This window comes from Musa acuminata, chromosome BXJ2-3, assembly GCF_036884655.1.
Source record: "Musa acuminata AAA Group cultivar baxijiao chromosome BXJ2-3, Cavendish_Baxijiao_AAA, whole genome shotgun sequence".
NCBI classification, from domain to species: Eukaryota; Viridiplantae; Streptophyta; class Magnoliopsida; order Zingiberales; family Musaceae; genus Musa; species Musa acuminata.
This window is the reverse complement of record NC_088340.1, coordinates 31,606,388-31,624,560: the sequence shown is the minus strand read 5'-3', so window position 1 is coordinate 31,624,560 and position 18,173 is coordinate 31,606,388. Positions and strand designations below refer to the sequence as shown.

At 39.4% G+C, this 18,173-nt stretch overlaps 2 protein-coding genes and 1 long non-coding RNA gene across 4 annotated transcripts; 1 reads left to right on the top strand and 2 right to left on the bottom strand.

Annotated features, from left to right (window-relative positions):
* Window positions 1–537: 537 nt before the first annotated feature.
* LOC135607709 (uncharacterized) lies at window positions 538–965 on the bottom strand. The gene is made up of 2 exons (XR_010485233.1): window positions 892–965; window positions 538–810 (listed from the first exon to the last, which is right to left on the bottom strand). It is a non-coding gene; the product is annotated as an uncharacterized LOC135607709 (long non-coding RNA).
* Window positions 966–1,096: 131 nt separating this feature from the next.
* LOC103978455 (auxin-responsive protein IAA6) lies at window positions 1,097–5,563 on the top strand. Of its 2 annotated transcripts, none has more exons than XM_018823513.2 (7): window positions 1,097–1,476; window positions 1,586–2,026; window positions 2,110–2,275; window positions 3,126–3,388; window positions 3,640–3,778; window positions 5,016–5,079; window positions 5,313–5,563. In XM_018823513.2, the coding sequence occupies exons 2-7, from the start codon at window positions 1,714–1,716 to the stop codon at window positions 5,352–5,354; spliced, it is 987 nt and encodes a 328-aa protein (XP_018679058.2). In that variant the 5' UTR covers window positions 1,097–1,476; window positions 1,586–1,713; the 3' UTR covers window positions 5,355–5,563. The 2 variants fall into 2 exon arrangements, with proteins under 2 accessions (XP_018679058.2, XP_009392522.2); XM_009394247.3 differs by having other exon boundaries at window positions 1,098–1,476; window positions 1,675–2,026.
* A 4,563-nt stretch (window positions 5,564–10,126) lies between these two features.
* Window positions 10,127–16,287, bottom strand: LOC103978458 (hexokinase-2). The gene is made up of 9 exons (XM_009394249.3): window positions 15,726–16,287; window positions 13,675–13,825; window positions 13,410–13,592; window positions 12,573–12,647; window positions 12,288–12,443; window positions 12,074–12,172; window positions 11,863–11,993; window positions 10,882–10,963; window positions 10,127–10,792 (listed from the first exon to the last, which is right to left on the bottom strand). The coding sequence occupies exons 1-9, from the start codon at window positions 15,995–15,997 to the stop codon at window positions 10,439–10,441; spliced, it is 1,503 nt and encodes a 500-aa protein (XP_009392524.2). The 5' UTR covers window positions 15,998–16,287; the 3' UTR covers window positions 10,127–10,438.
* Between the last annotated feature and the right edge of the window lie 1,886 nt (window positions 16,288–18,173).

Genomic DNA, 18,173 nt, shown 5'->3' with positions numbered 1-18,173 from the left:
AGAGAGAGAGAGAAAGAGAGAGAGAGAGAGAGAGAGATTCGGTGATGATTGTGTGCATCTTTCCAGCTTCCATGGACTGTTGATCCGCCTACAAAACCTCATGATCACAAAATTCAGAATTATGATCTGTTTTCTCTTTGCTACTGTTTTCTTATATTATTTGAGAGCATGGATGGATATGATTACGTGTAGAATAAGATAAAAGTTGTATTAATGCCAATAGTTTAGATCCATGAAATAAATAAATGTTTTTGTCATTGGATCAGAACATGATTAATTGGTAATCAGAACTGATTCAATATTAAACAGGAAAAGTTATCATGGATGAACAAAGCTACAAGCACATTAAAAGTAAGTATGTATAAAGTCACCACCAAATCTCATCTCATCTCATCTCATCTCATCTCATGTATGATTGATTAAGTATAATTTTGGATTATGAGTTAAAAACCTAAGCTTCTAAGTAGGAAAGACTGTTGAATGACTAGATAATAATGTTGGTAATATTTTTTTATAATGAAAAGAAAATTACGAAAAGGAAAAAAAGAGAGAATACTTTCATTATGGAGATGGAAAAGGATTGACATGAACAAATGGATGGATGGAATTCTAGGAAGAACTGATCGATTAATCCATAAAAGATGTTAGAGAAGAGCACCCAACAAAAATTCTTGAAAGAAATAATCACAATACCAAGTTTAAGTTGGCCACAAAGAGAGGAAGAAGAAGAGTTAAAAGGAGGACCACTGATCCAATCATTACCCCCTCCCACTTTGTTAGGCGTAAGCAACCAGCCGAATTCTGATTGACCTGGAAATCCAAAATGATCAAAGAAATTAATCCCTGAAACAATAAACAAAAACAAAAAAAATAATTTCATCAGCTAAGGACCACTGATCCATCGACTGAAATCAGGAGCACCTCCCTCCCACCACCGTGCTAGGCGAAAGCAACCAGCTAAAAACTCTACAAGTAAAGGGATAAAAGCCCACTCACCAGTGTATTAAGAATTCCGAGTATCCGATACTGTGTATGGCTCATGGCTGCTACAGTTGTATAGCTTTTGTTCTTTTCTGCAATTTTTCTTAGGGAGGGAACAATACGAATATGATTGTAGAGAGAGAGTGTCACGTCCCTGTTCCACCTGCTTGGGTTAGCGTGCAGGAGTAGAGATGGGATGGGAATGCCTCGATCCCACTGACCCTTTTTTGGGCTCCTTTCCCAGCCATGGAATCCCTGCCGCTGTTCCCTTTTTAAGCACCACTTCTCCTACAAGACAGAGAAAAAGGAAGGATGAGAAGAGGAGTGTAGGTGAAAAAAGAAGCCTTTTTCATTATTTACTGAGTGGTTTTTGGCCTAATTCTCCCTCCAAGATTTGGTTTTGAGGATTTGGCTTCCTCAGTGGCTGGAGCGAGCAGAGCTTTCCTTCCTCCGCCTTCCTCTGATCCTACTTCTCGTCCCGGAACTCGAGTGCAGGTGGGTTAGCCGTGTGTCGTCTCCTTCCCCTCTTCTTGATCAACTATGCTGATACGGCTGATCTTCTTCTTCTTCTTCTAGTCTTTCATTTTGGCTAACATGGTTGTAGGTGATAATGTTTCCGAAGAGGCGACTGCTTTTGTCCATAAAAAAAAATTTCATCTTTGACGCTTTCTCCCAACTTGAGCGTTGAAACAGGAAGCTGCTGGTCGTTCATCCTCGACTTTTGAACTTGCCATGGAAGAAGATCTCGAGAACAGAGGAGGTGCATGTCCTCAGCTGCTCGATCTGATTCCAAATGAGAGCGACTGGATGATGGCGCCAGAGGCATCAGGAGGAGGAAGAGGAGTCGGCGGCTTAGATGACTCGGAAGACAAAAAGTTGGAGCTGAAGCTTGGGCTCCCTGGAGTAGGAGGAGGAGAAGAAGAGGCTACTGCTGTTCTCTGTCTTGATTTCTTCTCCAAGGCTTCAAAGACCACCACCACCACCACCACCACCTGTACTGGAGCCAGAAGACGGCTCTTCGAATCTGCAGAGTCCAAATCAGAAGGTACTATATTTTTTCAAGCGCCAAAGGTCATGCATGTCTTCCTGGGATTTATCTACTCCTACACCATATTCTTCCCTTTTCAGGTCCTCAGCAAGAGCAGCAGGCTGGGTTCCTCCAGTTGCAGAGCAGAGCAGAGTCTGGGAATGAATGGCCACACAAGGCAGTTTGGGCTGGTGGGAAGGCTGATCTGCAGCAAAGCCATGCTGCTCCCGGAGGTGCAGCTGGACCCAACACCAGCTCCCAGACAAGGTAACCATGATTGGCATGTGCCATGATCTCATTCGGGCTTGCATTTGTTTGTGTGTCATCAATGTATCTGCTACTTTTTCTGCACATTATTTGATGTCTCTTGTCTCGATATCATGCTCACTGTGACTTTAAATGCCCAGCCCAGCTGGATGGCTTGTCTTTATTGTCTGATAGAACTGGGGCTAATAATTTTACTAAACAGTGTTCCCGGTTGCAAAATTAAGTATTTCATGCAGCATATCTATCTTTTTTTCCCTTATATTTTGGGTTTTAATTTTTCCATGGCTGCTAGGTATAGTTTTACACTTCCTAATTAATAGAAGTTTGCTGCTGCTGCTGTCTGCTGCTGCTTAAGTACTTCACACCACCGACTTACAGTTCAAAAGAGATTTAGTTTTCTCTACTTCTTTTTGTGCTGTTACAATTTACTCTTTCAGTCACAAAATTTTAAGGTTCTTGCTATGTTTATTTTGTCCAACCTCTCTAAAAATACTGATTTCAGTATCATCTTCACCAGCATAAATCTGAAGTTAGATCTATAAGATGATAGCATTTATCAAAATCTTCATAAATAAAGTATGGCTATTTAAATAAAAGGATGCAAGTCTAACAAAGATCAAGACATGCAGTAACTTTACCTTTACAAGCAAAAACATTATTTATACTGACTCCAAATATAAGCATCGTAGGTTGTGGAAGAGCAGTCTTACTGTTGATCTCCTTGCTAAAGAAATGGAAACCGACTGGTCTTGGACATCATGATTCAATTGCATTTTCCTCTATCTTACCTTTCTGTAATTTGTTTTAACAATTCTTACTTGATATTTCCTACTCCTCAACAAAAATGCAGAGCTGCGCCTGCTCCTGTTGTTGGTTGGCCTCCTATCCGCTCCTTCAGAAAGAACCTGTCAAGTAGTTCGGTCAAGCCATCAGTTGGGTTGGAGAATGACAATGCAGAGATGAAGCAGAAGTTCGATAACAACAAGAAAGGCTTGCTCGTAAAGATCAACATGGATGGTATCCCCATCGGAAGAAAAGTAGACCTGAAGGCCTATGACAATTATGAGAGGCTCTCTTTAGCTGTCAAAGAGCTCTTCCTTGGCCTTCTTGCAGGTATATCTGACAGAATGGTTAAACAGTAGATAGATTATAATTATATGCATAAGGGTGGCTAGATATCACTGCAACTTTAGCTTTCATGTATGTGATTTCTCTTTTATTGTTCGTGCTGCACTTTTCTTCCATTAGATTCTGACTCATCTGGAGATAAATAAGTTGCTTTCTAAACCAGTAAGGCCACCCATATGTAAAACCCTAGAGTAATTCTTGACTTCCTAGTCTTTCTTCTTTCAACTAATGTGCAGCTCAAAGGGACACCCCTGAAAATGAGAATGAAGCAGCCAAACAAGCATTCGTAGGCTTGTTAGATGGTTCCGGTGAATACACTTTGGTTTATGAAGACAATGAAGGTGACAAAATGTTCGTCGGGGATGTTCCATGGGAGTAAGCCTCTAATTTCCTTGTTCTTAATTTAATTACCTGATGCTGTGATATTAGTCTCACAAATGTGTGAAAAAGGAACTTGTAGATGACTGCATATTAGCATCTTATATATATATGATCAACCAACAGACATCAAATTATACCTTTGACCAATTTACATGTGTGTTAATAAACTTACACATGGATCCCATTAAAATTTGTTAACATAGTAACTTGCAAGATTCAATATAAGAAATTAGTTGGAGTATGTCAACTTTTTCACTAAAAGCACATTGAACTTGTACTCGAAGGTTTGGAATATACAGCTGAGAACTGTCTGTCGGTCTTTATTATGCCAATTGCTCGCTTGGTGTTGACAAGTATCATGTCTTTTCCTCATCTGGAAAAGGGGTGGTTGAGTTGGTTCATCGTTTGGCAGCCAACAAAAACAGTTGAGCATGCTTTTGATGACATGACTGCCTATAGCTATGTGTCAGTCAGGTTCTAAACTACAATAAAAAATATCCAAAGTTCACTATCATTGAGTGGAATCTAGTCTACTAATTGAGAAGCATTGGACTAAATCCAAGAAACCCTAGATCAAGAATGAATAGTTGCTTGCTGTCTTGCAAAGATGAAGTGTTAACAGATTAGGAGTTTTTTTTTGCCATGGTAGATGACTAACTAGTATTTGAATACTTGATGACTAACTAGTATGAGCTGATGATCCAGTCAAATGAACTACCACCTACTCACTTCTGGATGTGTCTATGTGCCTATTTTTATTTCCCTTCACAGCCTATCAAGTAACCCCCAGCTTAAAGTCAAACTAGTGTAAATAAGGTAAGGGGAAACATAATTTTGCAGGGTATTGCAAATTAGATGCCAGCTTACCTGAACCTCGAAACACACAACTAGGCACTAAAATGAAAAACATGACTTTGTTGACACTTTAAAAGTCAATATAGATATTTAAGGATAGTTGAATTTATTACTATCTTTGAACTAGGAAAAAGAAAAAGATAAGAACCTCATGCTTGTATTGTTTTGCAGGCAATGGAGCCCAAATATGTTCTTTACTTACCGCTAAGAGAACATCTTATATGCACAATGGATTTATTGCTAACGATATAGTTTCTTCTTTACTTACTGCTAAGAGAACATCTTATATGCATAATGCAAACTTCACTTGATTAAAGAGTATCACATCAACTAAATCCTATAGGCAGAAGTTTTGACCACTTTCTAAAACTTGCAGCATGTTTGTTTCAACGGTTAAAAGGTTGAGGGTGCTGAAAAGTTCTGATCTCGCTGCATTACGTGTAAGTCCACTTCCTTGAATCACAACATTTGTATATCAGACCATTGATGCTAGTTGTGAAAGACCATCGATGCTATAATTAAAGAATGCAACATAAAATCATGTTGCTCAGAGGTTTATCTGCATACAATGATAAGTTTATCAAGTTAATTGTAATTGGATTCAACATAACTTGGAAAAGGGCTAATTCTAATCTTATGGTTGCATTACCTTTATTATGTTTCCTTGTTTCAGTTAGGAGCAGTCAGCAGGAAAAGAATAGCAACTGAAAGTTGAGTAGAATGAGAAACACAAAGTTTGGGTTATGCATCCATCTTTCCTCATCTTTGGATGTTATTGGCTAATGCAACTGGACTAATTCCTAACTATTTTGGGGGTTGTTGAACTCATATTCCTGATAAACCATGTATCGGTGCAATCGAATGTTAATCCAGTGTACATACTCCTATAATCACTCATTTATCTGAGTTTGAATTGCATGATAACACCAAGGATTTTTGGAAGTCTAAAAGAAATAGATTACAGTAGTTTACTGCCTAGTGTCAAGTATAAATGATTATGATATACTTGCCTGAATTTGGCTCCCAGAAGGTCCATCAAACACTTGTTTCCTAATAAGGGCCATCCTACAGCAGTTGCAGATTGCCTGCTGAAGAAATGACTGAGAAAGCTGAACCAGTCGCCCTCCACTTGTATGATGTGCTTTTTTGTTATCTGGTTGGATGTCACAAGTGGTTTCGACCTCCACTTGTGCTATTTGTTCCAGCCCTGCTGATCCATGTCTACTTAATGGTCCAGGTAGCAAACCCGGACCATGCTAGAAGTAAATTTGTCCCAAATCTAGTTAAGTCACTCTCAAAATAGCGTATGCTTAAGAAGCACCTCTCACAAGTAGCTTGTCCATACTATGACAAGCTATCTACTGCAACACTAGATTTAAAGTCAAGTCCAACCATTTACAAAATCAGTCAATCTCTTGCAGCAGTTAAACCTTCAGCCAGTCAATTTTCTCATTCTCACTTGTCCCTTACAATCTCCATCCAATCATCCATATGCTAACCAGCTATCCATAGCGCATGAAGCAAGAAGAGTCCAACGAGACCAAAACCCTTTGTCCATTGCATAGGTGAGAGAAGAATCTTGTTGGTGGGAAAGCACGCTTGGTGTTCCCTCCATTTTATGCTGGAGACAAGAAAAGGTCTCTTTCATCAGGCCACGCCTGCTCTCCAGACAGGCAAAAGGATGAGAGTTTGGTTGGTGCACGAAAGGAATATGGCAGTTTTCTCATGCAGTTGCTGTAAGAATCTCCCTCGAGGGTTACAGCGATATCGCTCGTCGCGATTATGGGGATAAAGCAGGTAAGAAGATAAGCAGATATATGAAGCGGACAAAGAAGCACCTGTTCTCAACTCCCCCCCATGAGATATTAACATCAGAGATGATACTACACAAGGCTGTTGGATCCTTGCGGCTGTCATCTACTGCAGCCTTAGTTCAGAGTCTACAGAAAGCTAACCTAACTTGCATTCAATCAAACACCTTGTGATATCAAGACCAATGGTGTTTATTCAAGCAATCAGAGTCTACAGAAAGCTAACCTAACTTGCATTCAATCAAACACCTTGTGATATCAAGACCAATGGTGTTTATTCAAGCAAACACTTCCTGCACCATCATTGGAGATCCCTCACTGCTTATTCTATCGATCAATGTAGGTCTAAGTCAACGAAGTGGACCTAAGCATGCAACTTTGAGTTGGCAAATCCGTCCACAGGGCAAAAACTGAAGGTTAACTGTGACCACAGAGACTGAGCTGCTCAGAATCATTCATGTGATAAATGGAATATACTGATAGAGTGGTTAGCAAAGAGACCAAGTAAAGAAGCTACAATAAGAACACTTCTTCAAGCAAAATAAAGATTACTACAAGAAGGCATGTGCATGTGCTTAGAATAGAAAGTAACATTTATCATTATAAGAGGGATGATTGCTGACCTTTGATAAGAGCACACAGCTGCGTCCCATCTGACCGACATATTGCAGCATGGTCATCAATATCCTGTGGTAATTCCACATCGATCAGACACATCAAAATGGTCAAGGCCAATAGCCCTAGTCAAAGCCATTCATTGGTGACAACAGTCGTGAATTAACATAAAAAGTCAATCTTTTGATCCTTCAACTAATTCCAGTATAAGAAAGGGAAATTTAACTCTAGAAGTTTTTTTTCTCCATCTTAGTCAAGCACTAACTAAAGTGTGGAAGGATCAGCTGGTAGCATTCCCAGGCCAAGCTGGATACTGGTTTTCATGACAGATAAACATATTGAAAGCCTCAACAAGTGATACGCTGAGCCAGAAAAAGAAGAACTAGGTCGGCTCCTTGATCCAACTTTGACAAAATCACCAAAATTAACTTCCTCAATCTTGAAAGTGGAGGGAAAAAGTGACATGAACTAGATGGAAAACGCTATCGATTAAGTTAACTGTCAACTATGGTCACCACAACAGCTTTATTGCCAAAACCAATAAAAAGAACTGCCCTTTTTCCTATACCTGGTTGGTGAAACGGAGAAATGAAGTCTATGTTAACCAATGGGAAAACTTTTGGTAGTAAGATTATATCCAGATACTAAAAGCTAGTTATTCTAAAATGAAATTATATGTGAATTTAAGGTGAACAGTAGTCATTTCACATTGTAGTCAAAATGCAGAATGGGGCGAGAAAAAGGAAGAACAAAATGGCCTAGAAAATAGTACAAAATGTCCTACAAACATTTAGCATGTAAGAACTACAGATAGAAGTAGAACAACAGAAGCCAAAAAGATTCACCCATGCAGGCATGACGAACATGAAGAACACATTTTATTTGTCGGTCTTTAACATCAGATCTATGTTATGATTTCTTTGCCACATATGAGATTGGAGTAGACATACCACTTGTTGAGAATTGCAATTCTCCAAGTACTTCGAACCAAATGTGATCAACTAAAACTGCAGAAAATATATAACAATGAGGGAACGCAAAGAGAAAGGAAATTTTATGGGTTATTTCCATGGTTAAGGTCTGATGAAAGGAGGATTCATGAAATAACAAAAGTGATATTCTTTGTTTCAGTAGGTTAGTGTCAACTGGCAGCCTGAAAGCAAATAATGCAGGGAATTGAAATTGTCAAACTGTAACATGTTAAAGTCTGTGTTTCATTTTAAGGTGCAACAAAAGGAAGAAAAAAAGATGATGCCAAATCACTTCTCCAAGATTAACAAAATAGCTTACCAAAACAACATTCATAGTATATTAAAAAGATTACCAGCAAATAACTAATATTAGGACAAGTTCAACCAAAAATAAGAGATAGTTAATATATGTTTGGACAGAGGTAAATGTAGAACCTAGATATTACAATTAGTCTCGAACCAAGCAAACCAAACTTCCTAGACCAAAGCATACTGATTAAAGCTCCAAAAGATCTCCAGAGGGAGAACACATTATAAGTGAAAATGCAACATGATAAGAGTTCATATTGAACCACCAAAACAATGTAAGAAAATTTTTGTGAAACATGTTGCATTGAAAAAAAAAAAAAGGGTTCTTCTAAAGTAATTCAGAATCTGAACCTCTGAAGAATGCAAGTCCCTTTTACAAAGATACGTATAAATCAGCAAGCTTCCACAATGATAAATGATGCAAAGTTAGATAACTGAGACAATCTAAAGAGCATATTCAAACATGCAAAATGTCCTCGTATCAAAATCTGCTTCGATATAACTCAATTTGACAGCTCTTGACAAGACTGATACCTCAAGAACTCGCCAACCATTTGCAGCTGCTGATAAGAACTGCATCATGTTCTTACAAGACAGAAGCTCAAACAATTAAACAGGGCTTCCCTAGGATCAACCCTTCTGCTGCAACGGAATAGGCTGATGACCTAATTAGGGCTACTAAGTTTTGAGGGTCTCTTACCTCATCAAAAGCCACCCACAGAGTGGCTCTTTGACCCTCTGCCATGATACGGTTCACCATCTCCAACGGAGAAGCATCAAGAACCAATCCTTGATGAGGTCAGTTTTCGATTACCATATCTTGATCATGCTTCTATGGCCATCAATCCTACCTTCTCCGCCATCTTCAAGATTGTTTTCCACTGCTTTCTGGTGTTTCTACACTTGGAACATGAATTTTCCTTCTTTCCACCATCAATGCTGCAAAACCGCACACCATAAACGCCTTGGCCGACCACCTTTAGCACTGACGATTCGATCGCCTTTCCCCCATATCTGCCCGCCCCAACTCTCCTGCTACTCGGCCTCTTTCCTTGGCCTACGCTGTGATTCCAGAAACCCCTTGTTATTGAGATTCCAGAAACCCCTTGTTCTTGATCTAACCCATCTAGGATCATCAGCAAGTTCCGCGTCTCCATCTTTCGCAGCAGGAAGCCACCGGACGCACGAGAATTGCTCGGTGAAATATCCCACCGATGAATGCCGCTTCTGCACCTCATGTACGAGCCGGCCCACATCTCAGGCCCAGCTTTCTGAGGCCCTGTCTGTTAAAAGGCTTAGTTTATGAAATATTAAATTATTAGGAATTATAATTCCCAATTTAAGCATGGAAATTCCGATCGTTGATTATGAGAACATGACAATATAAAATTACCAAATAGGGATTTTGAATTGTAATTCCACATTAAATTACAAATAATTTATAGAGAAATATTAAATTGCAACGTTAGAATTAAATAAATGATGACAAAATATCAAATCATTAAATTAATAAGAATAATAAATTAATGTAATAGTATTAAATATTTAATTAATGTTAAAAATATGAAATTATAAGAAGAAAATATTAATCAACAAGGAATTATTAGATTAAAAATATGAAATTAACAGCGAGTCATAAACGATTAGATAATATAAACTAACTACCGCATACTTTTCCACGTAATGAAGCCACGCAGGGCACAGTCAATGGGCTCCTGCAAGGAGAGCTCAACGAGGACGTCCATGGCGTGATTCCGCAACTGGAAGGTTTCCAAGTGATGTGTCTTCGAAAGGAGTTCTCGAATCCCCTCCATTTATTCGTCAATGATCGAGTGACAGCAGCAAAAAGGAGAGCAAGAAAAAGAAGACATATGAGATGCCAACAACGCAGGGAAGGTTTGCAGAGATTCTGCTGTTCTTCCTTCTCTGAGGCGACTGCCTCGTCGTTTCCTCAGCTATCATATGCTACCGCAGCAGCGGACATGAATTAAGACGGAAGAAGTCCTCCTCCTCCTCCTCCTCCTCCTCCATGGAAACCAGAGGACGTCGAGGTTGATATGGGTTTATTGAGCTCTTCTTATTAGACGCCGCCTTCAGGACTGTTCGAGTTCTCGATACTGAGAGTGAGAAGCTGCGAGGAGGGCGGCGCCGATGCCCGATCCGTCATTTGCTAGCTTGATGACGACAGAAGCTGCGGCCTCGGCTCCGAGCATCTCCTCGAAGGTGGCCTGCAAGCACTCGCGGAATATGGTGTAATGCTCGTAGAGTCCACCATCCATGGCGACGACCGTCCTTGGCACGCTCTCTCCGCCCTTCACCGCCGTGTCTCGCCCGACCTTCTTCAGGATGCCGGCTACACCAGCGGCGGCCAAGCGAGCGCCACGCCTGGCGACGATGTCGCAGATCTGGACCACCACTTTTCTTGCTTTGAGAGAGGTGTTGGGGATCTGGAATTGGAGCAGAAGCAGACAGTGCTCGAGGTTGAGAGGCATCAGACATCAACCATGTCAGTCAAGGATGAAGAGAAGAATCATACCCCCAAGAGGTCCTTCAGTTTGGCGCCAACAACTTTAAGATCAGGCGAGGTGTCGTGATGCATGGCTGACATGACTGGAGTCCTGCAAATCTCACATTGGATAGTTTGTGTTAGAATGAACACTGAGTTGCAATAATCTGGAAGAGAAACATAGATACATCCAATTCAAGCTCGAGAATAATGGTGTCAAGCTGCTGATCATCACAAATTCAACTAAGATCCTCTGTCCAGGAAGATCAATGAAATTTTCGAATGAATTCATGCTATATATTCATTGGACACCAAAACACTTGATATTTCAAAATCGGTGTATGAGAAACATAGCTTCGAGTTCTAGTTTTATCTTCCATTTCATTCACTCCCCAAGTCAGTTTAGGTTTTTTTTTCTTCTATCATGTTGAAAGATTAAAAAAAGAAGGAAGAATAAATAATTTCAACTAGCAACTTAATATTCTCAAACAAAATATAAAAGTGCCACAATCTACAAGACAAGTTAGTAAGGGTTTTGTCGGTAAGAAGAGCAGTTTGATGTCTGCTATTGGAGGCTGGGAGATGAAAAAACAGAGGGCGACAGGATACCGAAATATGATAAATTGTAAGAAAGCCTCCACCGATATAATAATCATGAAAAGAAATAAAATTACATAAATTAGGAAGAGTTAATATATTCCAAAGTTTGAGTTATACTGAGTGATTAATCCTTACAAATCAGGGCCCTGACGGCACCTTGTAATGAGATAGGCCTAGAATAGAACAAACCAATCTGGAGGAGTTGTTAATTTTTTAGAATATTCGATCGCTCACTTAGTCCATATAATCTTTGAAGGAACTTGACACGATAATTTTTTTCGGTTCCAGCAACAAAATGTTGAGAATAATTACATGGTCAATCAATTGTAGTACATTAACCTTGAGAATAAATTAACCAGATCTGTATGCAAAATAAAAATACTATTTCTGTGATAGCAGTTTGAAACTTACCGTAAAATGAACGGAATTTCAAGTTTTGGAGGAACACTGTCTCCGAAAAGGGAAGCTTCCTTAGCCAGCCGCAAAAGGACTCGTCGTAAAATTTCTCCCAGGTACATTCCAGAGATCAACTTTTCAAAAATCTGTCATGACAAACTATTTGAATATATAGCATCCCCACAGATGTTCATGATGAAAAGATGTCTAGCCATGTATACATCACCTGTTCGCTAGGGTTCAAACTCTCATTATCTAATGCTTGATCATAGTCTGTTAAAGGAAGATGGGATGACCTAAAGTTTCCCCACTCCATGTTGATAACCTAAATAACAATACAATTCACTAACAATTTATACGATGTCAACAAGCTTTGGCAACAGGCATAAACCAGGAAGTTGGAAAAAAAAAAAATTAGAAATAAGAATAGGGTTTCTTACCATCTCTCCTGATTTTGGCAAGAGACCGTGCCACTTAGGTATTGCGTGGGCACGCTCTACATAGGCTGCATTTGTGCCGGTGCCCAATATCACGGCAGCAACTACATCATTATCATGATATCTCCCCCCAGCTAATGTTCCAACGGTATCATTAATCTACATCATAGATATATATGTCCATCTCATCCAGATAATTGAATCCATTAAAAAAATTATCATTCATTAACATTTATGGATAAAGTTATGCTTTGAACTGGAAGATGGGAAATGCAAAGAGGAGCATACCAAAGCTGATACTCGCATATCAAGACCTTGTCTTTCTATGGCCCTAGTCAATTCAGCCACCACATCTTCCCCAACCTGCCTTAAGCAACAACAAGCCATGAGGTCCCAAACTTCCTTTCACATAACATAAAATTCATTTTCAAACTAACTACATGATAACCTGATGAACCATCAAAAGAAACGACCATGTCTGAATTGCTTGACATGCCATGGAGCATCAACATTTACTGGCAATTAACATTTAAGTATAATTTTTTTCACACTAGCATGACCTTGTCTGAAGTTTTGCGTTTAAGACATTTTAATACAAGAAAGAAGTCCTTTAAGAAATTTGACACTATAGGCATGCAAAGTTATTAGCTTCAAGATAAAGAGATAAATGTGAAACCTAAATATGCATTGAAGGATGGGACTCGGTTAATAAGGGAGTTTGTTTTGCTATCAACACAATCTAGTAGTGTCTTTACTATTACTTTTTTTTTCTTTACCAACTATTATTTTAAAATAAGTTAAGATTACACATAACCATAGACAATTGCAAAGCACCTACCTGACAGAAACCAAAATAAGAAGGAATTTTTGTTGTTGTCGTCACAATTATAGCCTAAAACATAGAAGACTAAGCATCGGTAGGGGGAAGAAAGCTTTTTTTTTCTCCCTAAAACTTACCTCAAAAATATAACAATAATTGTTCCATTATGTAACATCATATGCAAAAAACATAAACAACAAAACTACATCTATTTGTGACTACTATGACAGCTTTGGAGAAAGCTAATCAGCACACAACAAAATCAAATACATCTTCTCAAGAGAAAAAAAAAGCTGAGAAATTACCGTCTCATCAATATTGAAACCTTTCGTCCATTTAATTAAGGTGCCTGATGCTATAGAGATTTGTCTCACAGGAAAAGAAAAGGTAAATCCAATTTCCCTCTGCCTACCAACAGGAAGGTGAAAATCTTCACCTTCAGAAGCAACAAACTTTGCTAAAGCTGAAGCAATGAAATCAAAAAGTTCCTGAAAACAGAGAAATAATCACCTTAGATGCCCCACATACATAATATCGATAAAGAACATGACAGTCAATCATTTTACTTACATCTGAGCCTCCAACCATTAGAAGCGGTGGAATGGAGACCTCCTCAAATTCTTGCTTTAGTACATGCCTCTCCTTACCCCCCAGTTGCACACGTAGGACGCGGAAGTTGGTTCCGCCAAGGTCTAAAGCATAAAACAACCCTGTCTCCTCCCTGTGAAAGTAGTATTTGAGGAAATCAAAATGTAACTCTAGACCATAGATGAAAACTCAAAGTTGTATATCTAGTAATATACAGCAACAGGTCAAATTTCCATCCTTAAGGTGTGTGTTTTGTGTAGACTGATTGTCAAATGAAAATAACTTTTACATGTAACTATATAAACCGCAAATCTTAAAGTCCAAATGGCCATTCTGTTGTAATGCCTAATAGCCCATAGAACATATTTCTCTTCCGACATACTTCAAAATTCCTAAGGCTATTTCTCAACCCTCGTGCAGGTTGAAATCAAGAAATCCGCCCCAATACAACCGGCAGTCAATCTGCCCCAAGTTACGATTGAGAGTCATCCTCCTGCATGCACAAACGTGGGGATGTCGAAGACGATCCATGCAGTAACAAAAAAAAAAATCTTCAGAGGAAAAGAGATAATAAAATTCTCTTCAACCCTCTACCATGTCCGTCACAGGTCTAGTGAATATATGAGAGATTAAAGCGAGAAAGCTCTAAGCTGGAAATGACTAAAGGGAATCTAAGTTTTTTCTACTTTAGGTTCCAACAATCCCCCACAAAAAACTCAATTTTTTTGTCAAACAAATACATAGTTAAAACAAATAAGGAAATAAGTGAAATGAGACAAGCAAGACAACAAATAAAATAAAAGTAAAAAAACTAAAATAAAAATTACTGGATTTCAAAGACTTTAACCTTTTTTAGTAAGTAAGCATCCATCTGAAATGTCGTCACTAAGAATTATTTGCCTACACTTGCATATACGCACAATAATATGTATACACATGTCAGAGCTCTAGATAGATACTGACTAAAATCTATATTGCTGAATCCCAGAATAAAGTTGAACTTTTTCCCCTCCAACACACTGCATGTGTTGCTCTAATGCAGTTACCATTTTAACCAAAATTCCTATGCCGACGCTTGTGCACACTTACACTGCATGTGTTGCTCTTAAGGCAGTCATCTTTCAAATCAAAATACATGACATGATTAACAATCGAAACATTTTATCGGCTTAAACTTACACTGCACTAATTTCCGAATGCCTCTAAAGCAAAGATAGAACCAATGTTTGGCCCAATAATCCTACTATTTATATTTCCAACAAAGAACAGGCTATAAAAAAAATGCAAACACCTTGCTTGAGCCAAAGTCAACTGATGCAAAATAAAATGAGCTACGGAATGAAAAATTTTGAAAAACATTATCCTGCTATTCCAATAGCATCTTCCACTATGGGATCAATCACATATTGATCAAAGTCCAGCCTAGTCATTAATCTATCCCTACCTAAATCGCCCATGTCCTTGTCAGATAAGACGCACATCACATGTACAGATGCATGACCATGATCCTCTACAGGTGATGTGGGCTCCCAAGGCATCGCCCACCACCACAGAAGTTCCCTCGACAGCACAATCCATCAATCGAAAAAATATTATTAAAAAATAAAAAATAAAAATCTAATACAAAAATAGTGTAATGAATACTTATTTTCATTTCACCGGGAGAAAGCAAGTGGGTTATACAAAGAATTCTAGTGGTCACAAAAGGTTCCAAGGAGCTCTTCAAGAAAAGGAAGACCATAGCAAAATAGATTAACAACGACACAGGATGGTTGCAAGATGAAGAAGAGATGTAAAGAAAAGAAAACTGTAATCAAAATCGAATCTTTCATAAAACAAGCGAGAAAAAGATTATACGAAGGAAGTACAGAATCTATTCTCAAACATAGTGAAATGAAGACCACCACCCCAACACCCAAAATTTGGTATAAATATAGATAAATTAAATCGAAAAAATGGGACCAAAAAACACGCCAAAAATTTCAACAATCCATTAAAAGGTGGAGCTGATCTCGCATCAAGAAAACCCCTACCCGGTCGGGAGGTTGTTGACGTAGCTGATTAGCATCTTAAGCTTGCTCCCGCCCTCGGAGGCGAGCCCGGCGTGCATCTCCACCGCCATCGCGTCCGCCACCTGTCGCAGCTTCCCAACGGGCGTGGCGCACCGCTCCTCAAGCTCCTTCAGCAGGGTGGCGACCCGCGCCCACCTACCGGAGCTCCGCATCCGGTACCGCACGACCAGCGCCGCCACCGCGCATGCCGCCGCGGCGCACACCACCGCCGTCGTCACCGCCGCCTTCCCCATGCCCCCGCGAACGAGCTAGTAGGGCCCCAAGCCGATCCCCCGCCCTTCCCAATCGATCCAACAACCTAGGACTCCGAGCCCCGTCTTCCAAAATCCTTCTTTTGGGCGTCAAAAACGATCGAGATCACGAGACCAAGACAGGATTTTGAAGCGATAGGCAGCTGCCTTACCCTGGTTGGGATCGATTAAGGGGAGGCAAGGAGGGATCTTGGAGGCCGGCGCCAGACTCACATAGGATCAGCCATTTCTCCTGGAGGATGACGGAGAATATAGCGGGAGGAAGATAAAGCCGCATATTAACAGAGATTTATAGCTCGTTGTATTAGCATTCGTTGGGCGCATTAAAATACTCTTTTATCCCAAAAATAAATAAATAAATCCTTTAATTTACCATAATGCCCTCAAATCAAGACACGTGCAATCTTAGCCGTCGATCAACAGGAAGGGAAATTAAATCACATGAAAGCATACGAGCAGTTGCATGTAATATCAGGACATTTATATGATACTCGTATTCATATTTGTTCACTCTACATTTTTAATGTTATGAACGACTGAGTTCCCAAACTTAGAACAAGAAAGATTGCAACATCTGTTTAAGCTCTATTATGTAATATAGTAGTTGACATTTTCTTTAAACTCCTCTGAATAAATCCAAGTAACACTTTTTTATAAATTAAAACTAGCCACAATAATGTATTCGCAAAGACATCATTTTTTTATAAAATCATTCAATTTAGCTAGTTCCTCGAAATCATCATAAAAATAATAAGATTATAAGGAGATAATACAAGGCTAATTTTTTTAATTTTTAATTTGATATAAAGTATTATATTAAGATGATACTAATTGCTTGGAGATGATGGTTGGGGGGGGGGGGGGGGGCATTTTGGTCATAGGAATTTGTGCAGTTGATCTGGCGGGATGGCAGTTGGCGCGTGGCCGCATAGCTTCGGTGGTGACTTTGACGGCGGGCGAAGCCAAGACGGTGGTCTTGGTCACGTGACTGGATATCGGTTCAAGAACTGAAGTCGCGCTTACAGGCACGTGACTCGGTCCACATAGCCAGCCAACACGTAGTTGGGAAAACCGCTGATGCCCCCCCTCTTTTTTTTCCTCTTTTTTTTAATGCGAGAATAGGATTCTTATAACCATTATTTAATTATATATATATATGCCATATCAGCACCACCTGTACACCTCGATGGCGCCTCATCATCACACACCTCATCCGCTACATCAATTTCGATACTTCACAATCACCCTGTCATGAACAAATCAAATCGGTTTAGGTTTGATGTGTAAATGAAATCCAATAGACGACTGATAATGTTTGGAAGGGCAAACAAATATATTGTATTAAAATTTATAATAATTAATAAATTATCTTCAAAATATATAAGGATAGACATGTAGAAACGTTTTGTTTCGTTATTAGTTGATTTCTAACAAGAGAAAATCATATTGATATAAACGAAAAGAATTAATATTTTATTATTTTTTTAATACCATAATTTACTTGTTGACCTCGTGGCTTTAGACATAATTGTATTTTATCTTATCATCCGTAAGTAACAAGGGGAAAAGTTAGGCTACACGCAAGAAGACCTCTTTTTGTGTGGGTGCTCAATGCATTAGGCCATGATTAGACCGAACCTTATCTTGATGCCCCACGACGTGTTCGACGAAACTACAGATATCCACTTGGGTCACGGATGAGGGATGGAGAGGGAGACCAGCACAAAAGTTGGTGTGTCCTCAACCCTGCAAGTGTCCGAAAGAGAACAAAGTGTGAGGCAAAGATGAGGGAGAAATGTTGGCAGCCGTTTGGGCCTCGGAAAGGATACGATTCCACAACGACGTGCATTGACATGGAAGAGAGACACGCGATGCGGCTGACGCCATGGAATGGGTAGGATTGCTCGACGCATCTTTTGCGGCGGATTGAGCCGTGCCAGACTCAAAGTTCGGCCCTTTATATTATTGTTTTCGGGCCACACAATCCGTCGACAGGTTCGAGCACCGATATGGATTGAATCCACTTTATCACACCCCTTTGTCGTCCTTGAGAATATTGGAAAAGGAGAATGCTGCAGAGAGAGATATATATGTTAGAGATTATATACTGATTCCTAACATAAACAATTTATCTTTATATCTGTTGGAGCAAAAAAAA